The sequence below is a fragment of the Micrasema longulum genome, unplaced genomic scaffold, assembly GCF_059751315.1.
Source record: "Micrasema longulum isolate JH-2025_06_02 unplaced genomic scaffold, ASM5975131v1 h1tg000330l, whole genome shotgun sequence".
Lineage (NCBI taxonomy): Eukaryota > Metazoa > Arthropoda > Insecta > Trichoptera > Brachycentridae > Micrasema > Micrasema longulum.
The window spans coordinates 258,126-280,468 of NW_028277534.1; the positions used below are offsets into that span (position 1 = coordinate 258,126).

Below are 22,343 nucleotides of genomic sequence, written 5' to 3' on the forward strand. Positions count from 1 at the left end.
GTGGATTTATTAACATTCTTCCTTCTTTAAAATGTTCTTCGTCTATGTTGTAATATGTTGATATTAACAGCTCCCCAGGGAGTTGAATCCAGTCCTTGTCTACAAACATTTGGACAAACTCAAAATATTTTTCAGCTTAATTGATTATATGTATATAAATTTTATTTAATGGCTTTTTTTGTTTGTAAAATTTCGAAATTACTTAGTTAATTAGTTTTATTATTTAAATGTAATATTTCTTACCTATCTTAAACACAAATACCCCCTCCCCCACCACAAGCACAATTACCCCCTCTCCTATTCTTATCGATATCCACTAATCTGTTCACTGTTTCTTTTGTATACTACGTAGGTAGTACGTAAACATATTTAGTTGTTAAATAACCCCGGAGAGGGAGACTAATAAAATGGCTCATAAAACAATGTTTTTCAGTTCTAAAAAATATTCATTAAACCCGTCACATCCGAAACCATGATGATCAGTATGAGCAAGAAGACATATTGGCACAATAAAATCATTTTTTAGAACGAATAAACTTTAAAAAAATAAAATATCAAAAAAGGCAAATAGTTGCTTAGAGGCAGAAACGAGGAGGGGGAGGAGGGAGTCTGATACTGCGCCGCGCACCCCTCACTTCTCCCCTGCAGAAGTAAGCAACCATTTGTTTTTTTTAATATTTTCTTTTTAAAAACTTTCTTTATCCTAAATATTTTTTTAATATGCTAATATGTCTTCTTGCCCATACTGATCATTTTGGTGACGGATGTGACAGGGTTTGAAGAACAACCTGTATACTCATATAAGGAATGATCCATAAAGTAGTTACAAACATCCAAAATATGTTTATGTAGACTTAAAAAAAATATTTTTGTCAAAAGCATCTTCCAATGTCTTCCATAACTAATTCTGTTCTTGTGTCCTTTATTAATAATGATCAAAAAAAGAGTATTTTTCTCGTTAAAATAATTAATTCTGAACAATTTAAAAATAATAACCTTTGGATAATATTTGTTATGTTTGTTTGTATGACTAAATATAAAATGTTTTATCTTATTGATATTGTTGTTGGTAAACTTTGTAATTATAAATGTTGAAACTCAATAAATGTGATGTTTAAGCAGTTGTTTTATATTATTGGTCACTCCCCATCCCCGCCACCACCCTAAACAAAATAATACAAAGCTAGTGGTTTCAGAAATGCCCGGAACTCTTATTAAAATTATTTTAATCAATTTTATCCAATCTAATACAGGTAAACGTCGTTTTGTACTGGTTCGATTTACGCCGATTTACAATCACGCCGGTTGGTGCCGGCGTGGGATTCCCAGTTTGGCCGATACCAGACGACAGTAGGCGCCGCGATTCTAATAGCAGACACACTTTTGCATGTTGTTTTATTATAATACCGTGAACACGAGCAGCCTATTGTGTGTGTGCAATTATTTCCTAGTTAGTTTTTATTTTATTTTAAAGAAAAAAAAAAGGTATTTATTTATTTATGCTTTATTAAGTTAGTTCATAATATCTTAAGAACTAATATAAACTTTTAATAACATCAAAATTTTTTTATCAAAATTTCTCAATAACAAACAAACAAACCATCACGCCGTTTCTCCGTAAGGGTAGGCAGAGAGGATAAAACGTCACAACACTTTATCTTTGCATACAGATCTCGCTTCCTCTACATTCATACATCTTCTCATGCACGCGCGCCGATTATTCCAACTTTTGACATGTCCATCTTTAAGTATTTGTTGGATTTGGTCATGCCATGTCTTTCTCGGTCTTCCTTTATTCTCAATAACATATATTTTCAAATTAATTTTAAATATTTCGATCTTTTCAATCTCCTTTATTTCTTCAGGTAACTCATTGTACAGCTTCAACCCCTTGTACAATGAGTTTTGAGATTCTGTTTTTCTCCTTATTGGTAATATTATCTTTTTTTATCCCTTGTTTCATATGTATGACATTGTTGGTTAAATTTTATTATTGTTTTTATTTTATTCATCCCCTTAATTATTTTATGCATAAAAATTGCTACATTACATTTGATTTGCTGCTTTACTGTGGAGCAAGCCAATTTCTTTGTGAATTCTTTCAACATTAGAATAGATATTTCTTTTCAGTATAATCCTCATTGCCTTATTTTGAAGAATTGGTATTTTTTAAATTTATCCTTCATTACATAAAAAAAGACTATTCTTCTTCTATAAGAACAGTAATTTATGTGTGGACATATGATTGTTGTATATATATTAGAACACTACTCTTTACATCTTATATTTTTTATTTAATATTATTTAAACAAAAAGAATATTCAAATATTTGTAGTTCATGCTATGATTCTGCAAGAAAGGAAGCAGCAATCAACGATAAAGAAATTGTATACTTTTTTAAGTGTGAGAATTTAATTTAGTATTGATGAATTGGTGAGTTAGTATTTATTTTAAAAAATTCATTATTTATATCAAGAGATTATTGTTTATTTTTTAAATTAATTTAAACTGTATTTATTGAATACATTTATAATTCATTTTGAATATTTATAGGATATGTATTAAATAAACATGTTAGATTGTTTATAGAATTTTGACACAGAACCTAACTTTACAATCTTCCATTATAATAAAATAAAACCATTAATCTGGTTGAATAATTTTTCAAGTAATTTAATCATTATGTATTCAAGCACATTACTGCTTTTTTGGTTTTATGAATATATGTTTTTTCCTTTTGTATTTGTTTATTTGTCGGCCTTGTGGTGTTATGGTCAGCGCGTTTGCCTACCATGCAAAAGGTCTCGGGTTCGATTCCCTACATGGTTGATTTGAAATATTTATTGAAAAGGGTGTTTTTACACTAAAAATATTTCATAGTCCCTGGACTGGTACCTGAAGCGGAAGACTGATCATCTTACCTTCATGTAACAAAAAAACGACCAAGATACGGTGCGATTGGTGTGCCAATCCAGTGCCCTATGCACCATTAGGTGCAGAAAGGGGATGATGATGATGATTTCTTTATTTTGTATTGTTTACTTCAATATTTTCAAAATGTAATCGGCCATTTAGGGCATTTAAAACATAAATAAACGCAGATAATTTTATTTTTATTTAACTCTAATACTGTTGTGTGCAATAAAACTGAAATATTTTAACAATATTTTGAGTTTTGCTAAATTTTTTTAAACCTACATAAAAATATAATAAAAATCATACCCATGTAGGTGTGGTGGGTATGTAAAAAGAAAACACAAAAATAGATGCTAGAGATAAGTTATTTTAAAGGTATTTTTTATGTTCCATTCTCCATAGTTTTTATATAAAGGAATTATATTTAGCCTTTTAAGTGAAAACATATTTAAATAGCAAGCAATTCAAATTAATACGAGTATAGATAAGAACTTCGAAATAAAGGTGTGTTATCCTATCTTATCTATAAGTTATAATTTTAAGATAGGAGTCTATTATGAATCATTCAATTCAAATACGCACATCCAAAAATCGGCATTAATTAATACAAAATTAATGAAAACTCTCATTTTAAGTATTTTCTAATTATTAAAAAAAAAATTTTTTTACATATTTATTACAACAATTTACAAGTAATTATTTATACAACAAATTAATTAAGTAGTAAAAGTAAACATATATATTTTTTCTTTTTGATGTTGGTTCATCCAAACTGCCTAACTAGGGATAGATTCCCCGCTCTAAGGCAGTAAATTATGTTTTTTATAATAATATTAAAAAGTAATTACAGTTTTATCACTATGTATACTTTTTTAGTCTTAAAAGTAAACAATAAATATCCAGAGAAAACATAAATAATACCAAAATCTCTATATCGTAAGTCCTAAGTCATTACTAGTAAAACAAGAAACCAGCTTACGTCCTTCTACATCTGACAACAATTTCTCTGACTTCCACTGACCAATATGGATTTAAAATGCAGTCAACACCTTCCTCAGCCTGGCAATCCCACCACATTTCCATGAATCTGATAAAAGATACCCTCGGGCCTATATAATATTGCTGCCTTTGAGCCAAAAAAGTATTAACTCCTCTCTGTAGAATCAGATCCTTATTGGAGTGTCTAGTATTATGAACATGACAAACCCTTGCGTATTTTTCCCTGTTGAGATGTGTGACCTCTATTGATCTCAATATATACTGTTGACGAATATCCAGCACTTGAAATTCTTTGAAGAGCGAATCACTCGGGTATCGGTATAGGGTTTTTAAAACCTCTCAAAAATGAATTCCTACTCTTAAAAATAAGGTAATTATAAAATATGAAACTGTATTTTTTTTTTAAGATAAAAACTATCGTACTGTTTTAATAAGTATGACTTTTTTTAAATAAACTTGATAAACCAAATTGTTTTGTATCACAACTAGTCAGGAGGCTCAATTACAGTGGTGAATTCCAGCATAAAACATCCAGGCTTGAGAAAAGTCGCAATTCATTTATTGTGATATGGTAATAGAGCCCGGAATCATTTGTGTGTGAAGCAAGCGTTTTAGCCATTATACCATGGGAACGGCTATTTAAAAATAAAAAAATCACAAGAAACCTTACGGTTTATAATTATTGTAAATCATCAGGTAAGTTTGTTGGTTGTTAACAGGTTTTTTAGTTCTTTTTTTAATTTCTGTGTAGTCATTATTTTGATATTGTGAGGGAATCCATTCTATCCACGATATATCAATTTTTCATAAGTCGGGATATTGGTCTGTTCTAGTTTTGACTCTTTGTATGTGGTAGTGTTGTGATTTTGTATGTCAGTCACTTTAGTCAGCGAGATGTCATCGTCTTTGATGTGACCTTGTGTTATTTTGTGGTTAGTTTATCATTATTTGTTCACTTTTATTTATTGACCGTCAACCGATTTCACATTAACAGGCATATTCAAGAATGGCAAATTGATATTTTATATCGAAATTTTGCATGAACTATCAATAGTACACTAATCAAAAAAAGCTTTTTCTAGTGATACGGTGTAGGCTGGATTCAATCCTACGTTTTGGCTCCTGTTGCGGAAGCCACATTCAAGGTAAACTATGTGTTGCATAGAAAAAAATATGTTTTAATGTTCTAGTAGGTAGTATGTGAACATTTCAAAGAGAAACTTGAATACATAGATGGTGTCGCCATGGGTTCTCCACTTTTTTCAATAATAGCATTGAGAAATTGAGAAATTTGAAGAAACAGTACTAAACACGGCAACTTTGATACCCAAAGTGTGGCTGAGACCATGTAGACGACATATTAGCAGTCCGGCCACATTTGATGAAAGAATTGAATATTTTTTAGATCATATAAATTCATTCATCATCACCAAATGGTGCATAAGACACTGTATCGGTAGACCAGCGTTCCTTGATTATTTTAGTTACATGAAGGTAAGAAGATGATCAGTCTTACGTTTCAGGTACCAGTCCAGGGACTTTGAAATATTCTAATGTAAAACACCCTTCAAAATAAATATTACGTATCGGGAATCGAACCCGAGACCTCTTACATGGTAGACAAACATGGTGATCATTACACTACGGGGCCGACAATTCATTTATTGCCTTAATTTAGTTCACAGTGGAATTACATAATAATTACTCACTTCCATTGTTGGATGTAAAGTAAAGAAAGTAAACGAAGTAAAGAAAATCAAATGGCAGTCATGGGTACATGGTATACAGAAAACCAACTCACACGAACCAATACCTACACGCCTATCCGCTTCATCATCCAGCACAAAAACGAGAAGTGAATTAATGCACTGATAATGAAAGTGACGCGAAGGGTTCTGGAAGAAAATTCTGTCAAGGGTGAGGAACTTAGAAAAATGACATAATATTTTTTTTATATAACGTTGCAACCTCTCTAATGATGATACTTTATAATATTAAATTTAAATACATCAACATCTTGTTTTGTGTTTGTTTAGTGGTTATGATTTTATTATTAAGACTCTCCTCTTAAGAGTTGCAGAAAATGATTCATCATACATATATAAACAATCAATGATGTTGACAATTTGTCATGCATACAAAGAACTTCTTTGTAGTGTGTTCTAAACATAATTAAAGGTATGTCATTTAACTGTTATTGTAACTATTTACATTTTTTAAACTAGTTTAAATATTTATATTTAAATAGCATATGTTAGCATTAGTTTGGATAAAATATTAAAACAGAGACAGAAATCCAGATACCTCTTTAAATATTTTTTGATCCATTTACATAATTCTAAAATAATGTGTTTATTGAAAACATTTATGTTTATAAGTGAAAATTCTTAATGGAAGTTCATTGTCATTTATTATAGAAATGAAAGACGAGTGATCATTGATTTATTAATACACTAAATCAATGCGAGTGATACTTTAATCCACAAATTTGGAATATCCAGTGACATATTCCAAATTTGTCGATTAAAGTATCACTCGTCTTTTATGTCTATTATAAATGTATGTATTGTGTTGTTTTGTACTTCACAACAGAGATTATATAGAACAAGTTCTTACAATCAGTATAGAAAATACCTTTGAAAAAAATTTCAATTTGTGAACATCTGAAATTTTATAAAAAGGAGCAATAAAACCAGATTACATGTTGATAAAAAAAAACATAAACATAGGTACATACCGAATTACCTGCTAATTTTTTTTTTCGTATCCAATGAGGAACTTCAGCCCTATGAGAAATTGAAAAACAAAAAATATTTTCTTATGCGTGGTAAAAATAAAAGCATTAAATTGTACAAAAAAGTTTCTTGAAAATGTACAAAAAAAATTTAAAAATTAATAAAAACAAACTACGTTAAATGAAATTATGAAAATAAAACTTTGTTATTAGTGTTACACAATTTTAATATTTTTCAAGAACACTACTACAGTTTCGGGAGAGCACTCCTCCCATCGATGGGTGATATAAAACTAATATAGAGAGCTGTGAAAGATTTCTGGTTTACTTACCGCAATGCACCAATCAGCAGACCTGACCGAGAAGAAGCGGAAGCTTGAGATAAAACATTACATAAAATCAACAAATTACAACAGAGTTAAAGAACATTTAAGAGAAGGTAATATAGAAGTCTAGGCATCTACAGGGCTTATGACCTGTCATTGGCTGGTTCAAGTGGCCACTTTACACACTGTGTAACATTCACCATTCTGCCCATATTCGAGCATCTATATTCCTTCAATTCGTTTATCTGTTGATTTCTGTGAAGTTAGAGCTGAAGCCTTTATTTATGCGGGTGAGATTCATCTAATTAAATTATTTCACCTACATACTAGGCAACGCCTGAAATTGATTTTTTTTCAATTTCTTTACTTTTCATGGACCAGGTGGATTTATCAAAAATATTTTGAGTTTGTCCAAATTTTTGTAGACAAGGACTGGAATCAACTTCCTGGAAACGATATAGATGTTCAAATATGGACAGAATGGTGAATGTTACACAGTGTGTAAAATGGCCACTCAAACCAGCCAATGACAGGTCATAAGCCCTGTAGATGCCTAGACTTCTATATTACCTTCAATTAAATGTTCTTTAACTCTGTTGTAATATGTTAATATTAACAGCTGCCCCGGGAGTTGAATTGAGTCCTTGTCTACAAAAATTTGGACAAACTCAAAATATTTTCCATACATAAAAGTTTAAAAAAATAGTTCTGGCTTACTTTAGTAGTCAATTAACAAATAAAAAAACTACTACTTTGGTTTATTTTACGAATTGCCTTCACTATTTTGACCATGTATGAATTAGTAACCTCTCGTGTGAGTTCTTTATTACCTATCACCGGTGGGATGTTGCGTAGACCTTCACCCAGGCTTTTGCATCGGGCCTCCACCTGGTGTCTCTGAAAACTGAAAATGGAAGTCATCAGGAACTATTAGTATTAGTTTCTATGTCGGGAAAGCACTACCGAAGGGCGTTTGACACAAGGGTCACCAGGGGCTTGGGAGTAAGAGTGGCAAGTGGCAACACTATTGGCGACGGAGCACCAAGGATAAAGTAGTCGGTATTTGTACTTGATGACGTAGGCTAGAAAGTTCTTTCGCAACTAGCTATTACTAGCTGTAATGTAAATATACTAAACCTGGTTGTCAAGTTTTGCCCTCTACATTCCTGCCTGGAAGATGCATATGAAAATGTACGCCTTAACAACATCCCACTTCCGAAAGAAATGCATTTTTCGATCCAAAAAATACTTGTTGAGCGACGCTTCTATACTGAAATTTTACCATCTGATATTTCTTCACACAACATTGTACAGAGGATCGAGATTTTGCTAGAAAACATTAATAAAACATATTCTGAGCCATTGGGCGATAGTTTTCTTCACTTAGCTCAATTTGTAGCTAAAGATATCAACTTGTTGAAGAGACAATTAAAACTGACGATCGGACGGATTCCTTGGGAAGAAATGGAGTTTTGCTTGGTTTCTTTTATTTCCAGCCAATGCACCCGCTGCGATGTTAACTTGTATTACCTCTCTATTTTAAGTCAGAGAAAAATTATAGGATTTTTGCAACACTTTGAAATATGTTTAGAAGATTTATTAAGAGACATTCGTCGTAACGGTGTTGGTGATTTTATTTATGAGCGTGAAAAATCTACTAAGCCTTCACGGAATGATGCAGTTGCAGCAATAATCAAATGTTATCCATCACTTCACGATTTCTTTACTGATTTTAGGATGATAAGAGATGTTTATGCATTGAACAAAATGAAACAATCCATTGATATTGCACTTTTAGTAAATAGCGAAGAAAGAAAAGGACAACTCGTCATCAAGAGAGCTCTTCAAATAATCGGAGAACAAATGAAATATACTTTGGAATCTCCAAATCTATCAGAAGCTACAATGGAGCGACTGATCAACCCGGCACATCCGGAAACGAAACGAATTTTAACAGAGGTGCGGGATTCGATGTCGCACATGAACTTTTTATCTGACAAAAATCAATTAATGTACAGTAATATTCAAAATGATATAAAGAAAATTGCTCAGATGATATCAGAGATACTCTTGTACGATAAACTCAGCTTTATAAGAAGCTTTCTTATAAAATTAAATGATAAAACCCACGATACGAGTGAATTATTAGATTTTTTTCAACATGTAAGTTTACACGAAGTAACCCCAATGAGAAACATGGATCTACAAACAGAAGAACAAGACGAGATTATGGAAGTGTTAGACGTTATAAAGAACAATATCAAAGACAAATCAGAACATCAAAATAATTTGATTGCAAACATCACGGATATGATTAAGAAGTCCGAAAAAGTTCTCAGTAATATTAACGAGGGGTTGTGGATGGGGTGTGAGATGATCAATACCCTCTTTCAGCTGCCAAAAGAAGAATTTCTTCAAATTATTACCAAACCTAAAGTTGTATCTGAGGCGATTTTGAATAAGCTGTCCCCAAAATTAGATCCAACGGAAGTTAATGAAATTGAAAAGCTGGTAGATTTACTTAATAGTTTGTACAAATCCGTTGTGCCAAAAATTACTCCAGAAATGAATATAGAGTTTTTACGCAATATTTTAAAAATAAAACAGATGTCGCATTTTGATAAAACGGCGATCATGTGGATTGATGAATTTGGAGACCAGCTACATGGAGAAATGCCAAAAAAACAAAAAAAGAATAAAAAACCACTAGTTGATGAACGCGATACAGAAAAAAAAATACTCGAGCTGCGCGATGTTTTAAAACAGCCATTGAGTGAACTTATCCAATGTGATAAGAGTAGAATGCAGATTGAGATGTTAGTCCTAGATATTATGACTGATATGGAGGAATCTAAATGCTTAGCTGGAAATGTCCTTTTTATGGATGATAAAATTCCACTTATAGTTGCACGGAATCTGCGCAATTACATAGCACACGGAAGTCCATTGGTAGACCTGTTACTACAGGATTCTTTCGTGTGTACTCTTTCTAATGCTATGTTTATTGTTGAAAATAAAGTAGAGAAGGAACTAAACATTCACGATACATCTGAAAAGGCAATCAATAAACCTAACGCTGGTTTACATATAATCCAAGCACAAAAACAGTTAATCGAAGAATTGAAAAATGAAAACATGGAAGTTTTAAGTATCCTTAAAACCAACTTTGAATACCGGAGTCGTGCAAATAGTATGACACTTCTACACCATGCAGCACAAGTAAACAATGTTGAAGTCCTAATTGAAGTATTTAAAGAAAGCTTAGTACCTAATGAAAGGGATGCAAATGGTCAGACAGCTCTACATGTTGCCGCATTATATGGAAATACTATGCACGTAAAATACTTGATAGAACGAGGATTAGGTATCGAAGATTTGGATGCGTTTAGTAGAACTCCTTTACATCTTGCTGTTTTGAATAATCACACTAGCACTGTAAAAATGTTGATAAACTTAGGAGCAAACTACAATGTACAGGACAACAGAGGCAGTACTTCATTGCATTACGCTGTAAGGAATAATAGCAAAAGTATTATTGACATCCTAAAACGAAATATTAATATGGACGTTACAGACATTTACGGTGAGACACCCTTGCATTTAGCTGCTAAAAATGGTGATTCGGAACATGTAGAAAGTCTATTATCGAGAAAAGCCTACGTCAATGCAAAAAACTGTTTGAAACAGAGACCTCTCCACATGGCAGCACAAAGTGGATCTGAAGAAACAGTCAAAGTTCTTTTAAGATATGGAGCACGTGTAAATTTAAAAACTGCTTCAAATTCAACAGCTTTGCATATTGCAGCATCTCATGGACATGTTGGAATTGTTGAAATTCTTCTGCAGAATGGCTCTTCTGTCAGAGACACAGATATAAAAGGATACACTGCTCTTCACAAAGCTGCTGCTGCTGGTGAAACTAACATTGTAAAAATTTTGATTCAAAATGGAGCAGATATTATGGTGACAAATGAAAATGGAGCGACTCCTTTAATCAGTGCTGCTAGAAATGATCATATCGAAATCGCTAAACTTCTTACTCATGAAGATATCGGATTAAACTGTAAAGATGAGAATAACCTCACAGCACTACATACTAGCGCTATGTTTGGGCATAATGATGTCGTGAAATGCCTGCTTAGCAGTAAGACAGTAGAACTTGAATCAATGGATACACTACGGCGTACACCACTTCACTTGGCAGCTATTTACAGTAAGGAATCTGTTATAATTACTCTTCTGGCTGCTGGAAGTGACCCGAATGCAAAAGACACCGATTTCTTGACACCATTGCATCTAAGTGCGCGTGAAGGGAACATGTCTATATGCAATATTTTACTCAGTGCCAAGGCAAAAATTAACTCCCCGAGTAAGAATAAACTAATGCCACTTCACTTTGCTTCTTTCTTTAACCACGTTGAAACAGTCAAATTTCTTTTGGAAAAGGGCGCTTTTGTTGACATTTATGAAGATTTTAACACAAATTGTGGTGCAACAACTAAGAATGACCATTCTTCACAGGGAGACATTTTCCATTTCCTTAATCAATTTAAAGTTATTATGAATACTCTGAATGCGGAAGCATTGAGTGATGCTCCGTACACTCCTTTACACTTGGCTTGTGAAAATGGTAAAATTGAAATAGTTCGAGCTTTATTAGATAAAGGAGCTCTTATCGAAAAATGTGATCAACTCACAAATAAACCATTGACTTTAGCTGCAAGGAATGGACACCTTGAAGTAGTCAAAGAATTGATTGAGAGAGGTGCCGTGATAGATTCGAGGGGTCATACCAATTACACACCTCTACAAAATGCGGCACGAAAGGGTCATTACGATGTAGTGGAGTATTTAATCAAACGTGGAGCTGATGTTGATGCGCAATCACTAACTGGAGAAACATGTTTACACTTGGCATCCATGGAAAATCACATCAAAACCATATACATACTACTTGACAATAAGGCAGATGTCAACAAAGTTAAAACAAATGGATCTTCTGCACTTCTTACAGCTGTCAGATTCAATTATAAAGAAATAGCAATGGCTTTAATACGGAAAGGTGCTGATGTAAATGCTAACAATGGGGAAATTTTGAGAGTCTCTATTTTTGCCGGTCAGAAGAGTTGCACAAAGATTTTACTCGGTAATAAAAATACAGATTTGTTAGCAACCGACAATGAGGGAAACAGTTATCTCCACATAGCTGTAGTCGGAGGTAACTGGAATGCTGGAAAAGCGTTGATAAAGAAAGGTGTAAACATTGAAGCGGTAAATCATCAGAAAATGACACCTCTCCATCTGGCATCCATGAGGGGTAATAGTGATTTTGTAGATCTCCTTATAACAAGTGGAGCAAATATCAATGCAAATATTGAAAATGATCATGGAGATGTATTGCAATTAGCTGTGTCTGGCAGTAATTGCCAAGTGGTCAAGACATTAATAGACAATGGAGTAAAACATGCCAATTATCCTGATGCAAAGTCACCTGCAGAAATGGCAATCACGCTTTCGAAACAGAAAATTCTGGAAATGTTAATAGAAGCTTTCCCAGAAATAAACAAAAACAATCTTCTTAATTTATCTGTCCTTGTAGGAAACATTGAAGCCACAAAATTTTTAGTAGAATCAGGAGCAGAAACTAACATTCCGAATGAAGCTGGTGGTATTCCCATTCACGTTGCAGCCCTTTGCGGGTATTCTAATATTGTAGATTACTTTATAAATAAAGGGATTGATAAAACAATAACGGATGCAGGTAGCAGAACTCTTCTTCATTATGCGGCTCAGAGAGGAAACAAAATTGAGTATTTACTAGAAAATGGTTTGAATATCAACTGTGTGGATCAAAATGGACAGTTACCAATACATTATGCTGCCAATGGTGGGTTGGCTGATATTGTGAGGGAACTTCTAAACTCTGGATGTATATATAACCCGAAAGATAAACTCAACAAAAAGCCAGAGGAATGCACCAGTAATGCGGATATAATAAATCAATTAAAGTTAACTGAGGAATTGTTTGAAGCTGTCAAAAATAGCACTGAAGTGTTTACTATCATTTCATTAATTGAAGGAGGTGCAGCAGTCAATGCTATAGATGATAATCAGATGTCACTTTTACACTATGCTGGGCGCAATAATAATGAAAGAGTTTGTAATATTTTACTAAAACATAAAGTAAACCATAGTCCTGAAGACATTTTGAAAAATTCACCTCTACATTTAACGTCATATTTTTCACATTTAAATATTTCAAAAACCCTTTTAATGAATGGTGCCATATACAATGCAGAAAATTCAGAATTAAAAACACCTCTTAACTTAGCTACAAATAAAGAAATTATAGAGCTGCTGCAACTGATAGACATTTGTTTTGCAAAAGTCCAATCTAGAGATTCTACGGTAGTTGAAGATATCAAAAATATGCCCGATAAAAACACGGTAAAAGCCATTATGAATACACACAATAAAGATGGGAAATCAATTGTTATTGTTGCCATGGAAAACAATTTCAGTAAGACAGATGCTCTTAAGCAAATGTTACAAGAGAACGGGTTAGAAAAATTGCTTAGTCTAATTGAAAATAAAGATTTTGAAAAGGCTACTTGTGAATTAGAAAAAGTATTCTTTGAACGGTGTAATATTTTAGGAGAAGATAACCCAGGATCTCTAGATATCCTCATGTTAAATGTCAAGTTAAAAATTGCTCAATCGATGCATGATGTAGCATCAAAAGTTTTAAATTGGGTTTTAAGAGTGCAAAATAAATCATTTGGAAAACACTCTAAGTTTACTTTTGAAACTAGAACTTTAATTGTCAAAGTGATGCTCATGAAAAACATGAATCAAGAAGCAATTGAAATTTTAGAAAAATTGTACGAAGATCAAAATAAAAGTCTCGACGCAACAGACACTGACAAAATAGAGACAGAATTTCTATTAGTACAAGCTTTTATTGCTGCAAAACAATATAAAGAGGCCCTTAATGTACTAGAAATTATGCCGAATACTAATAATGAAATTACACAAACAAAACAACTTTTGAAAGAAAACGTACTTTTACGGGAAGGCAAAACTGACAATATATTGCAAATGTATGCAAACACAAAAGATTTGAAAGGAATTTTGAATCCCCATATATTAAGGACTTTAACAAATTTAGCAAAAGTTTTAAAATCTTATAATCATCTGGATCTGGCTATAAAACTTTAACAAAAAGTTTTTGCAGTACAGCTCTATACCCAAGGAACAAAACACGAAGAAACCAATACAACTCGAAAACACATTAAAGAAATAAAAGCGATAGAGTGGAATCAAGTCGTTTTAGCCAGATTTTCTGTTCTCGATGACATTTTTGAAGAAACCGTTGAACAAAACCACTTATACTACGCGCATTTAAAATCGAAAAGGCCGAAATCGGAAAAAGATCAAAACGTTTTTGATAAAAATTCTGAATTAATTTATTCAGTAAGAAATGGAGATTTGGATAAAACAGTGAAGATGATTGAAAATGGATTTGATGTAAATGCTACAGATGAAAATGATAAAACTATTTTACATATCGCATTAGAAATCGGACACACAGCAATGGTTAAAAAGTTGCTTTCACTGGGAGCAGACATAGACGCATTTTCACTCGATGGTTGTACAATTTTACACATTTGCGCATTGAAAAATTTAAGCGAAATTGCAAATGTCATTTTAGAATACTCGAAAATAAACCATTATACCATTACCAAAATAATCAATGAGAAATCAGTATTATGGGGAAAAACGGCTCTTGGTATAGCAGAAGAAAAAAAGCATTTTGACGTTGTTAAAGTACTGCAGAATTTGGAAAATAAAGCTCTTTGAATAGTCACCATTTAATTTTGAAATTGCTATCTGGTATTTATTTGCCATTTTCAATGAATAGTTAATGCTATCTTTCTAATTTTAATATAATAAAACATAATAAAACTAATTATTCTGTCATTTAAAACTAACCATACTCGTATACTTATACTAATTAAACGATATAAACAGATAAAATGATTAGTATTGTAATAGACGAAAACATGAAAAGGAAATCACAAGTTGCTGCAATGGTAAAAAATATTAGAACACTTATTTGCATATTTATTAGGCTTAGACATTTTAGATATTTAGATATATTTTATCCTGAAAATATTTTGCCATAATACAATCGATTTTACTCTAGGGAATTGTAGGAGGGAGAGGATGCTATAAATCAAATTTATATACTTTGTTAATTTTACAAAAAAAAATCGTATTAAAGTTATAACTAAAATGCCAACAATGTACTTATTTAATTTAGTATTTAAAGAATTTTGTTTAAATACAGTAGAGGAAATTTTAAAAAATAAATCTAAAATACAAGATTTTAAAGATAAAAAAGTCGCTCTTTTACCAAATTCAAGAAAAATAGGTTTTCCTTTGATTTAACTGTGCCAAGGTGCAACACAGGTAGCCACAATTCTTTGTCGGGAAAAAATAATTAAAAATTTAACCTTTAGAAATAAAAAGTATTTATAAATTGGGGAGCGTCGACCTCGGGTCAGCGACACATCACACCACGTCTCATTGGACACTGATACACGCAGTACAAGCTTCGATCCAGGTGGGACCACCGAGCTGAGAGCTGATTACACAAATAAATTGTTCAGCAGCCTCCTGAGAACATTACCTTTCCTTCGTCGTAGTGGGTGTTAGTTCCAAAATTAGTTTTACGTAATACGCACAGCTAGTTCATCTTTATTTCTTGTGTTGAACTTATGGGAATCTCTGTTCCACTTAATCATCATTATCGTTGTGAATGCACATTAGATTTTCGTAAATATATTGACACGTGACCGTCAATATGTTAATACCTTTGATCTTATCTCCAAGTGTCTTTCCAGGGTTCTTATTGTACGAATATGTTGCTCGAAAAACCCTCTTCTTCAGCACAAAAACAGAATTAATATCTGCGCACTAACTCTGAAATAAACTAGCCTAGCTGTAGCTTCATCAGTACGATGCCTAATCTTCTTAACAGCGTATGCAGCCGAACTAAGTCTGTTTGATGAACCAGCTGTATGTGGACCCCATTAAAGCATAGAATCTAATGTTATGCCTAAACCTAAGAATACAGAAGTATCAACAAGATCCAGTTCCTCATCTCTAAGTTTTATTTTTTTTATTTTATTTATTTAACTTTTTGTACATAATGTTATTTGTACATTGGCGGGCTTATTGCCAAATGGCAATTTCTTCCAACCAACCAATAAAATAAAACTTTTATCTCTATAATTCAAGTTACAGAACATATTCAATAGAAAAAAAAAATAATAAAAAGTTAAAAATGTATAAAAATAGAAATAAACTTATTTGTTTATAAATTACCTTAAATCAAAACTATTACTCAATGGGAAAAAGGAAAAAAAGAGGAAAGAGGAAAGAGGAAAAAGGAAAGGAGGAGAGATTAAGGAAGAGAAAGGAGATGTTTCTTCAGACGTGATTTAAACAGAGATAATGCAGTAACAATTTTGATGGTGGATGGGAGATGATTCCACAGTCGAGCCGCATGGACACTATATGAGTTAGAGAAGAAAGAGGAATTGTGTATGGGTATTAAGAGAGTGCTTTGAGAATGAGAACGAAGAGGTAAACCATGAACTGATAAGCGTAAGTTTCATACTAAACATTAAACATTAAACATAGTCTGTCTGACATTACGTAACACGATGGAGAACAATTTAGAAAAAAATATAAGTCTAGGCATTTACATGGTTTATGGCCTGTTGTTGGCAGAAAACCGAGTAGAAAAATTCATTTTAAAATCTCATAAAAGAAAAAATATTTTTCACTGAGATTTTTCTGACAGTTTCATATATTTTTTCAATCGAGATGGAAGCCATCATTTTTGGCTTGTTTAAGTTAAAAAAATATCAAACGTCAATCCCGTCAGGGAAAAATCCAAAATTTGTCTACAAAGATTTAAACATATATATAATATTGTAACGTGGTGTAATGGTCAGCGCGTTAGCCTGCCATGCAAGAGGTCTGGGGTTCGATTCCCGACATGGTTGATGTGAAATATTTATTTAAAAGGATGACTTCACACTAGAATATTTCATAGTCCCTGGACTGGTACCTAAAGCGTAAGATTGATCATATTATCTTCATGTAACAAAAACTATCCAAATACGCTGCGATTGGTGTTCCAATGCAGTGCCCTATGCACCATTAGGTGCGGGAAGGGAACGATGATGATGATGATAATATTGTTGACAAAGTTTTATTGACAGACCGAACTTTCGTTTTCGGGCAAAAATTGGCCGAAACTTGGGCTCAGCCGAAACCTGCAGTCGGGATGTGTCGGATAACGTTCGGCTGTACTCGGATAGAATATTAGTACTATTACAGATATTGGATTGTTGTCCATTCATATAATTGGCATTATTGTATTGCCATTGTAAAAACATCTTTAAAACATTACAAACATCAACAGATGGAAGAATTAGAGGAATATAGACGTTCAAATATAGGAAGGCTTAAACCAGTCGATGATAGCCCGGTAGGCTTATATATTCTACACTTATTTGTTTATATTTGTATAAACCCCTTTAATTTTTTTTTATTACACTTCGACCGGTTTCGAGGTTACTACCTCATCGTCAGGAATTTAACCAACTTATAATTACACGCGTTGCTATTTATATATTAAAATATTGTATGAAAGAGACAGAAAATTGAAAGAAAGAGAGAGAAAGAAGATAAAATAAATCATAAAGAGAATTGTTTCAAAAGAGGACTCGAAGTTAAATTTAATTGATTATTTATTATGTCTCTTTCATACAATATTTTATTATATAAATAGCAACGCGTGTAATTATAAGTTAGCTAAATTCCTGACGATGAGGTAGTAACCACGAAACCGGTCGAAGTGTAATTTTAAAAAAAATTAAGTGGTTTATACAAATTTATAAACAAATAAATAAATACCACAAAATGAAAAATGTTTTTGAAAACAATAATATTATATATTTTATTCTCTAAAATCTCCTTTATCTCTTTACTTATCTATTATGTTGCGTTAATTAATGTTTCCGCGTGTACTATAAAATTCTAGAGAAATTACCAATTGCTTTTTTTTAAAAACAATTATTTTACATTTGTGTTATGACTATATTTTTCGCGATCTGGCAACATTACGTGGCGACATCACGTATGCGCGCAGCAAAAGTGGAGGATTTTTTAAACACAGTCCGATGTTGTTCATATTTAAATTTATTTCAACAGAGAGGGAAAACATTTTTGAGAAGGGAATATGGAAGTCTAGGCATTTACAGGGCTTATGACCTGTCATGAATCTCACCCACGTGATAAAGGTTTCAGCTCTTTTACTTCACAAAAGTCAACAGATGGAAGAGTTGAGGAAATGTGGATGTTCAAACATGGGCAGAATGGTGAATGTTACACAGTGTGTAAAGTGGCCACTTAAACCAGCCAATGACAGGTCATAAGCCCTGTGAATGCCTAGACTTCCATATTCCCTTCTCAAAAATGTTTTCCCTCTCTGTTGAAATAAATTTAAATATGAACAACTCCCTAGGGAGGAAATCCAGCCAGGCTGCAAGGATTTGGACATAATCAAACATTGTTGAATTACTACCTGGTACAAGAAGAAGTATAAAAATTGTGAAATTGTTTTCAGGCGTTGCCTAGTAGGTGATTTGGTTCAGCCGGATGAATTTTTGTTTTTTTTTTTTACAAACATTTGGACAAACTCAAATATTGTAATGAAACCAACTGGTCCAAGAAGAAGTTTAAAAATAGGAAAATTGTTTTCAGGCGTTGACTAGTATGTGAAATAATTCAGTCAGATGAATCTCTTCACAACAATAATGGTTTCAGCTCTTTAACTTAACTAAAATCAACAAATGGAAGAATTGAAGAAATATGGATAAATACCTAGACTTTTATATTCCCTTATTTGAGGTATTCTCCATCCCTGTTGTATTTTGTAAAACTACTCATTTACGAGTAGTTTAGTCGCCTTAGTTTAATGCGCGTATGCGGTTTCTGGCCCATTCATAATTCTATGGTTCAAATGCTAAAAGTAATAATTCTCTGGAGAAGTCTTCTATTGCATAGAACAAAAGCGATCCAAATTTTCCATTTGGTTTCTAGTTTAACAATAAATGTGTAATGGACGGTTTCGGTTTGCGCTTGCAATTCCCAACCAAAGTACCTACAGACCGTTGTATTGCTGTAATCTGTAGCTTACTTCGTGGTCAATAATCATAAAATGGTTTTTCTCCGTATGGGCAACTCTGTTAGGTTATAACTCTAAGTTTAAATGCCTATTCATCAAAATGCTCCTTCAAGCATAGCATCTCAAAATAACTTTATTGACCTGAATGAGATTTATCTAGCTAAATTATTTCACAAAAATGTTGTAAATTTTTGTAACATTACGCTTAATCAGGAGTTAAAATCCAGTCCGTGGGTTTTACTTTTAATTTTAATCATTTGATTTCAACTCTTAATTTATACTTACCTACATCTACTACCTGCATCGAATAATTTATTGTTAGTTGTGATTTTTTTTTACAATTAAATTGAAATGTTCATGGAAGCAGAGAGAGAGGGAGGAAAGTAAAGTAGCTTTACAATGTATTCTCCTTTTTATGAACTTTTTATGTAATATTTTTATTTTTACTTTTTTAGAATAAAATTATTTTCCCCCTCTCCTTCTGCATTCATTAGTGTGAAATCTGTAATTGGTCTTACTTTTTAAAATTGTTAATTTGTTCCTTGTTTTATATAAATAAACTGTATGATTTCATTAATAAATAAATAAATAAATAAACTGAAAACATTGTTGAGGAAGAAATTAAGTTTAATATCAGCTTCACAGCGCGATTCTCATAATGATACATCTATATTGAAGAGCTTGTTTTATAAGCCTCGAACGTCACAAACCAACATTTTTTCAGGAAAGTGTTTCGTAAATATTTAAAGAGGAAAAATATGTTAGTGTGACATTTGATGTTCTTAGACAATTGTGTGGTTTTAAGTGCAAATAAAACAAAACTGAACAAAAATTGGTATGAACAGTTGAAAAAAATTAGTGGTTTTTCAAAAACTTACATAGTAGTTAAACTCTTCGTATTTAGGTTCGTAAATATTTTCAATAAACACTTCTATAACCTACGTAAAAGATTTTCCAAGACAGCTTTAAACTTTAAAATTAATCTGTCAAACAATGAGAGAGATAGTGGCGCCACCCTACGGTAGAAATACTAATTAACGGATATTTTTTGTTCATTCGTACAAGTTGATGTGAACAATAGGGATATTCATATCTACGGGAAATTGGATATAAAAAATGTTTCCTCTCGCGAGGTTAAAATCGGGGCATAAATTGTACGGCAAAGATTTTTGAAAACGTATGAAAAATGGTTTAAAAAAAACTGCTTTGAACTACGCCACAAGTTTTTATAAATCAACCGATGTTTAGAGAGTTGTGATAGACTTCCGTTTTACGTTAATTCAACTGACCAATCAGCAGAACTGACCGAGAAGAAGGGAAAGAGAACTTGAAACGTCGCACGCGAAGTAATTTCATAAACAGAAAATTAAAAAAATCATAGGGCTGATAGTACAATATACAGGGTGTTCATTAAACCCTGTCACATCCGAAACCAATATGATAAGTATGAGCAAGAAGACATATTGGCACATTAAAATAAATTTTTAGAACGAATAAAATTTTAAAAAATAAAATATCAAAAAAAGCAAATGGTTGCTTACTTCTGCAGTTCAGATGTGACAGGGTTTAAAAAACACCCTGTATAAAGGTCTTCAAAAAATAATTGGCTTAGTTTAATAGTCTATTAACCGATTAAAAAAAACTACTTAACTTCCTCAAAGCTGTTCTCATAAAACACAATATTTCAACAGCGAATTTGAGTTACCTACGATTTTTAAAAATATGCATTTTTTTATTTACCATTTTTTTTTCTTTTGCATTTTACAATGGGCATCAATTTTATCTACAAAGTAAAATTAAGTTTTCTGTATGAAAAACAGAATATGCGTACATTTTTTTCTTTTGAAAATGTCCAATTATAGATAACCGACGAAGATGCTTTAAATGTTCATTCAAATATACTCATTTTTGTACAAATCTGTTTTTCTTTATGGACCGTCGAAGATAACTCTGTTAACTTCCCATTGTAATCGAGGCCTTAGAAGAATACGATAGATATAAAAAATAAGTGCTAAAACACATTTGTTTTGTTAAAAGGTATATGCCATTCATTAAAAAATAAAATATTTAAATCAGATTTTTCTAACCATAATTTCAACAAAAATTTTAATCAAAACAAATTCAAATAATTAATCTCTTTCAAAGTGCCCTTATGAAATGCATGCAAGTAAACTATTCAATCTTTGACTACATCTATTAAAATTTTTAGGTTATAAATGTTCGGGCATAAATACATATTTTAAACATTGCTGGCAACAGATTTCTCATAGCTTCAAAAGTCTAGCTTCCTGAAACAATTGGATGGACGGAAAAGTTGAATTTTTATGAAATGGAAAGAACGGTTGTATGGACATAGACAGAGAATAATAACATCCAATAACACCATTTTGCGAAATTTTAGACATTTCATGTTTTTAGAACGAGGTCTCTAATTTAGAGGTCGTTTCACGTACCTACCTTACCTCAACCCACAAAAGACAATAGAGTAAAATAATTCATCGTGTTACTCATTTATCTTAATAAAATGAAAGTTCCCCAGTCATTCATCGTTTACTGGATTATATTTTTTGTTGCGACAAAAATAAAAAGCAGTGTTCCGCGCGTCGCTGACGCGCTTCAAGTTGAAAGAAAAAAGACCCTACATTTTTACCCCTCAGAGCAATTTTGGTTTTTATGCCCCTGCGTCCAGAATGTGTAAAGTGATCACAAACCAACTGAATGGTCAGCCTTTCAGGTATTGTACACTGATAACAGAGGGAATTAGAATTAAGTGGACTGTGTGGAAATTGTTACTCACTTTTAAAATTCTTCAGATTGTTTCTTATATGGAGCACTTCACTATTGCTGTAGCACAAATACCGGGATCGTGTAGATGATTTTTAACTTTATAATTTAGGTTAAAAAACCTAATTTAAAATTAAAATTAAAATTAAAATTAAAATTAAAATTAAAATTAAAATTAAAATTAAAATTAAAATTAAAATTAAAATTAAAATTAAAATTAAAATTAAAATTAAAATTAAAATTAAAATTAAAATTAAAATTAAAATTAAAATTAAAATTAAAATTAAAATTAAAATTAAAATTAAAATTAAAATTAAAA

The 22,343-nt window shown here is 32.0% G+C and overlaps 1 protein-coding gene across 1 annotated transcript; it reads left to right on the plus strand.

Annotated features, from left to right (window-relative positions):
- The first annotated feature begins 8,076 nt into the window (after positions 1-8,076).
- LOC148282433 (uncharacterized) lies at positions 8,077-14,280 on the plus strand. The gene has a single exon (XM_088225086.1). The coding sequence runs from the start codon at positions 8,200-8,202 to the stop codon at positions 14,191-14,193; it is 5,994 nt and encodes a 1,997-aa protein (XP_088081212.1). The 5' UTR covers positions 8,077-8,199; the 3' UTR covers positions 14,194-14,280.
- Positions 14,281-22,343: the final 8,063 nt, after the last annotated feature.

Bases quoted from the DNA above. Each gene is read 5' to 3' on its own strand.
- LOC148282433 (XM_088225086.1), top strand. From the start codon at position 8,200: ATGCATTTTTCGATCCAAAAAATACTTGTTGAGCGACGCTTCTATACT.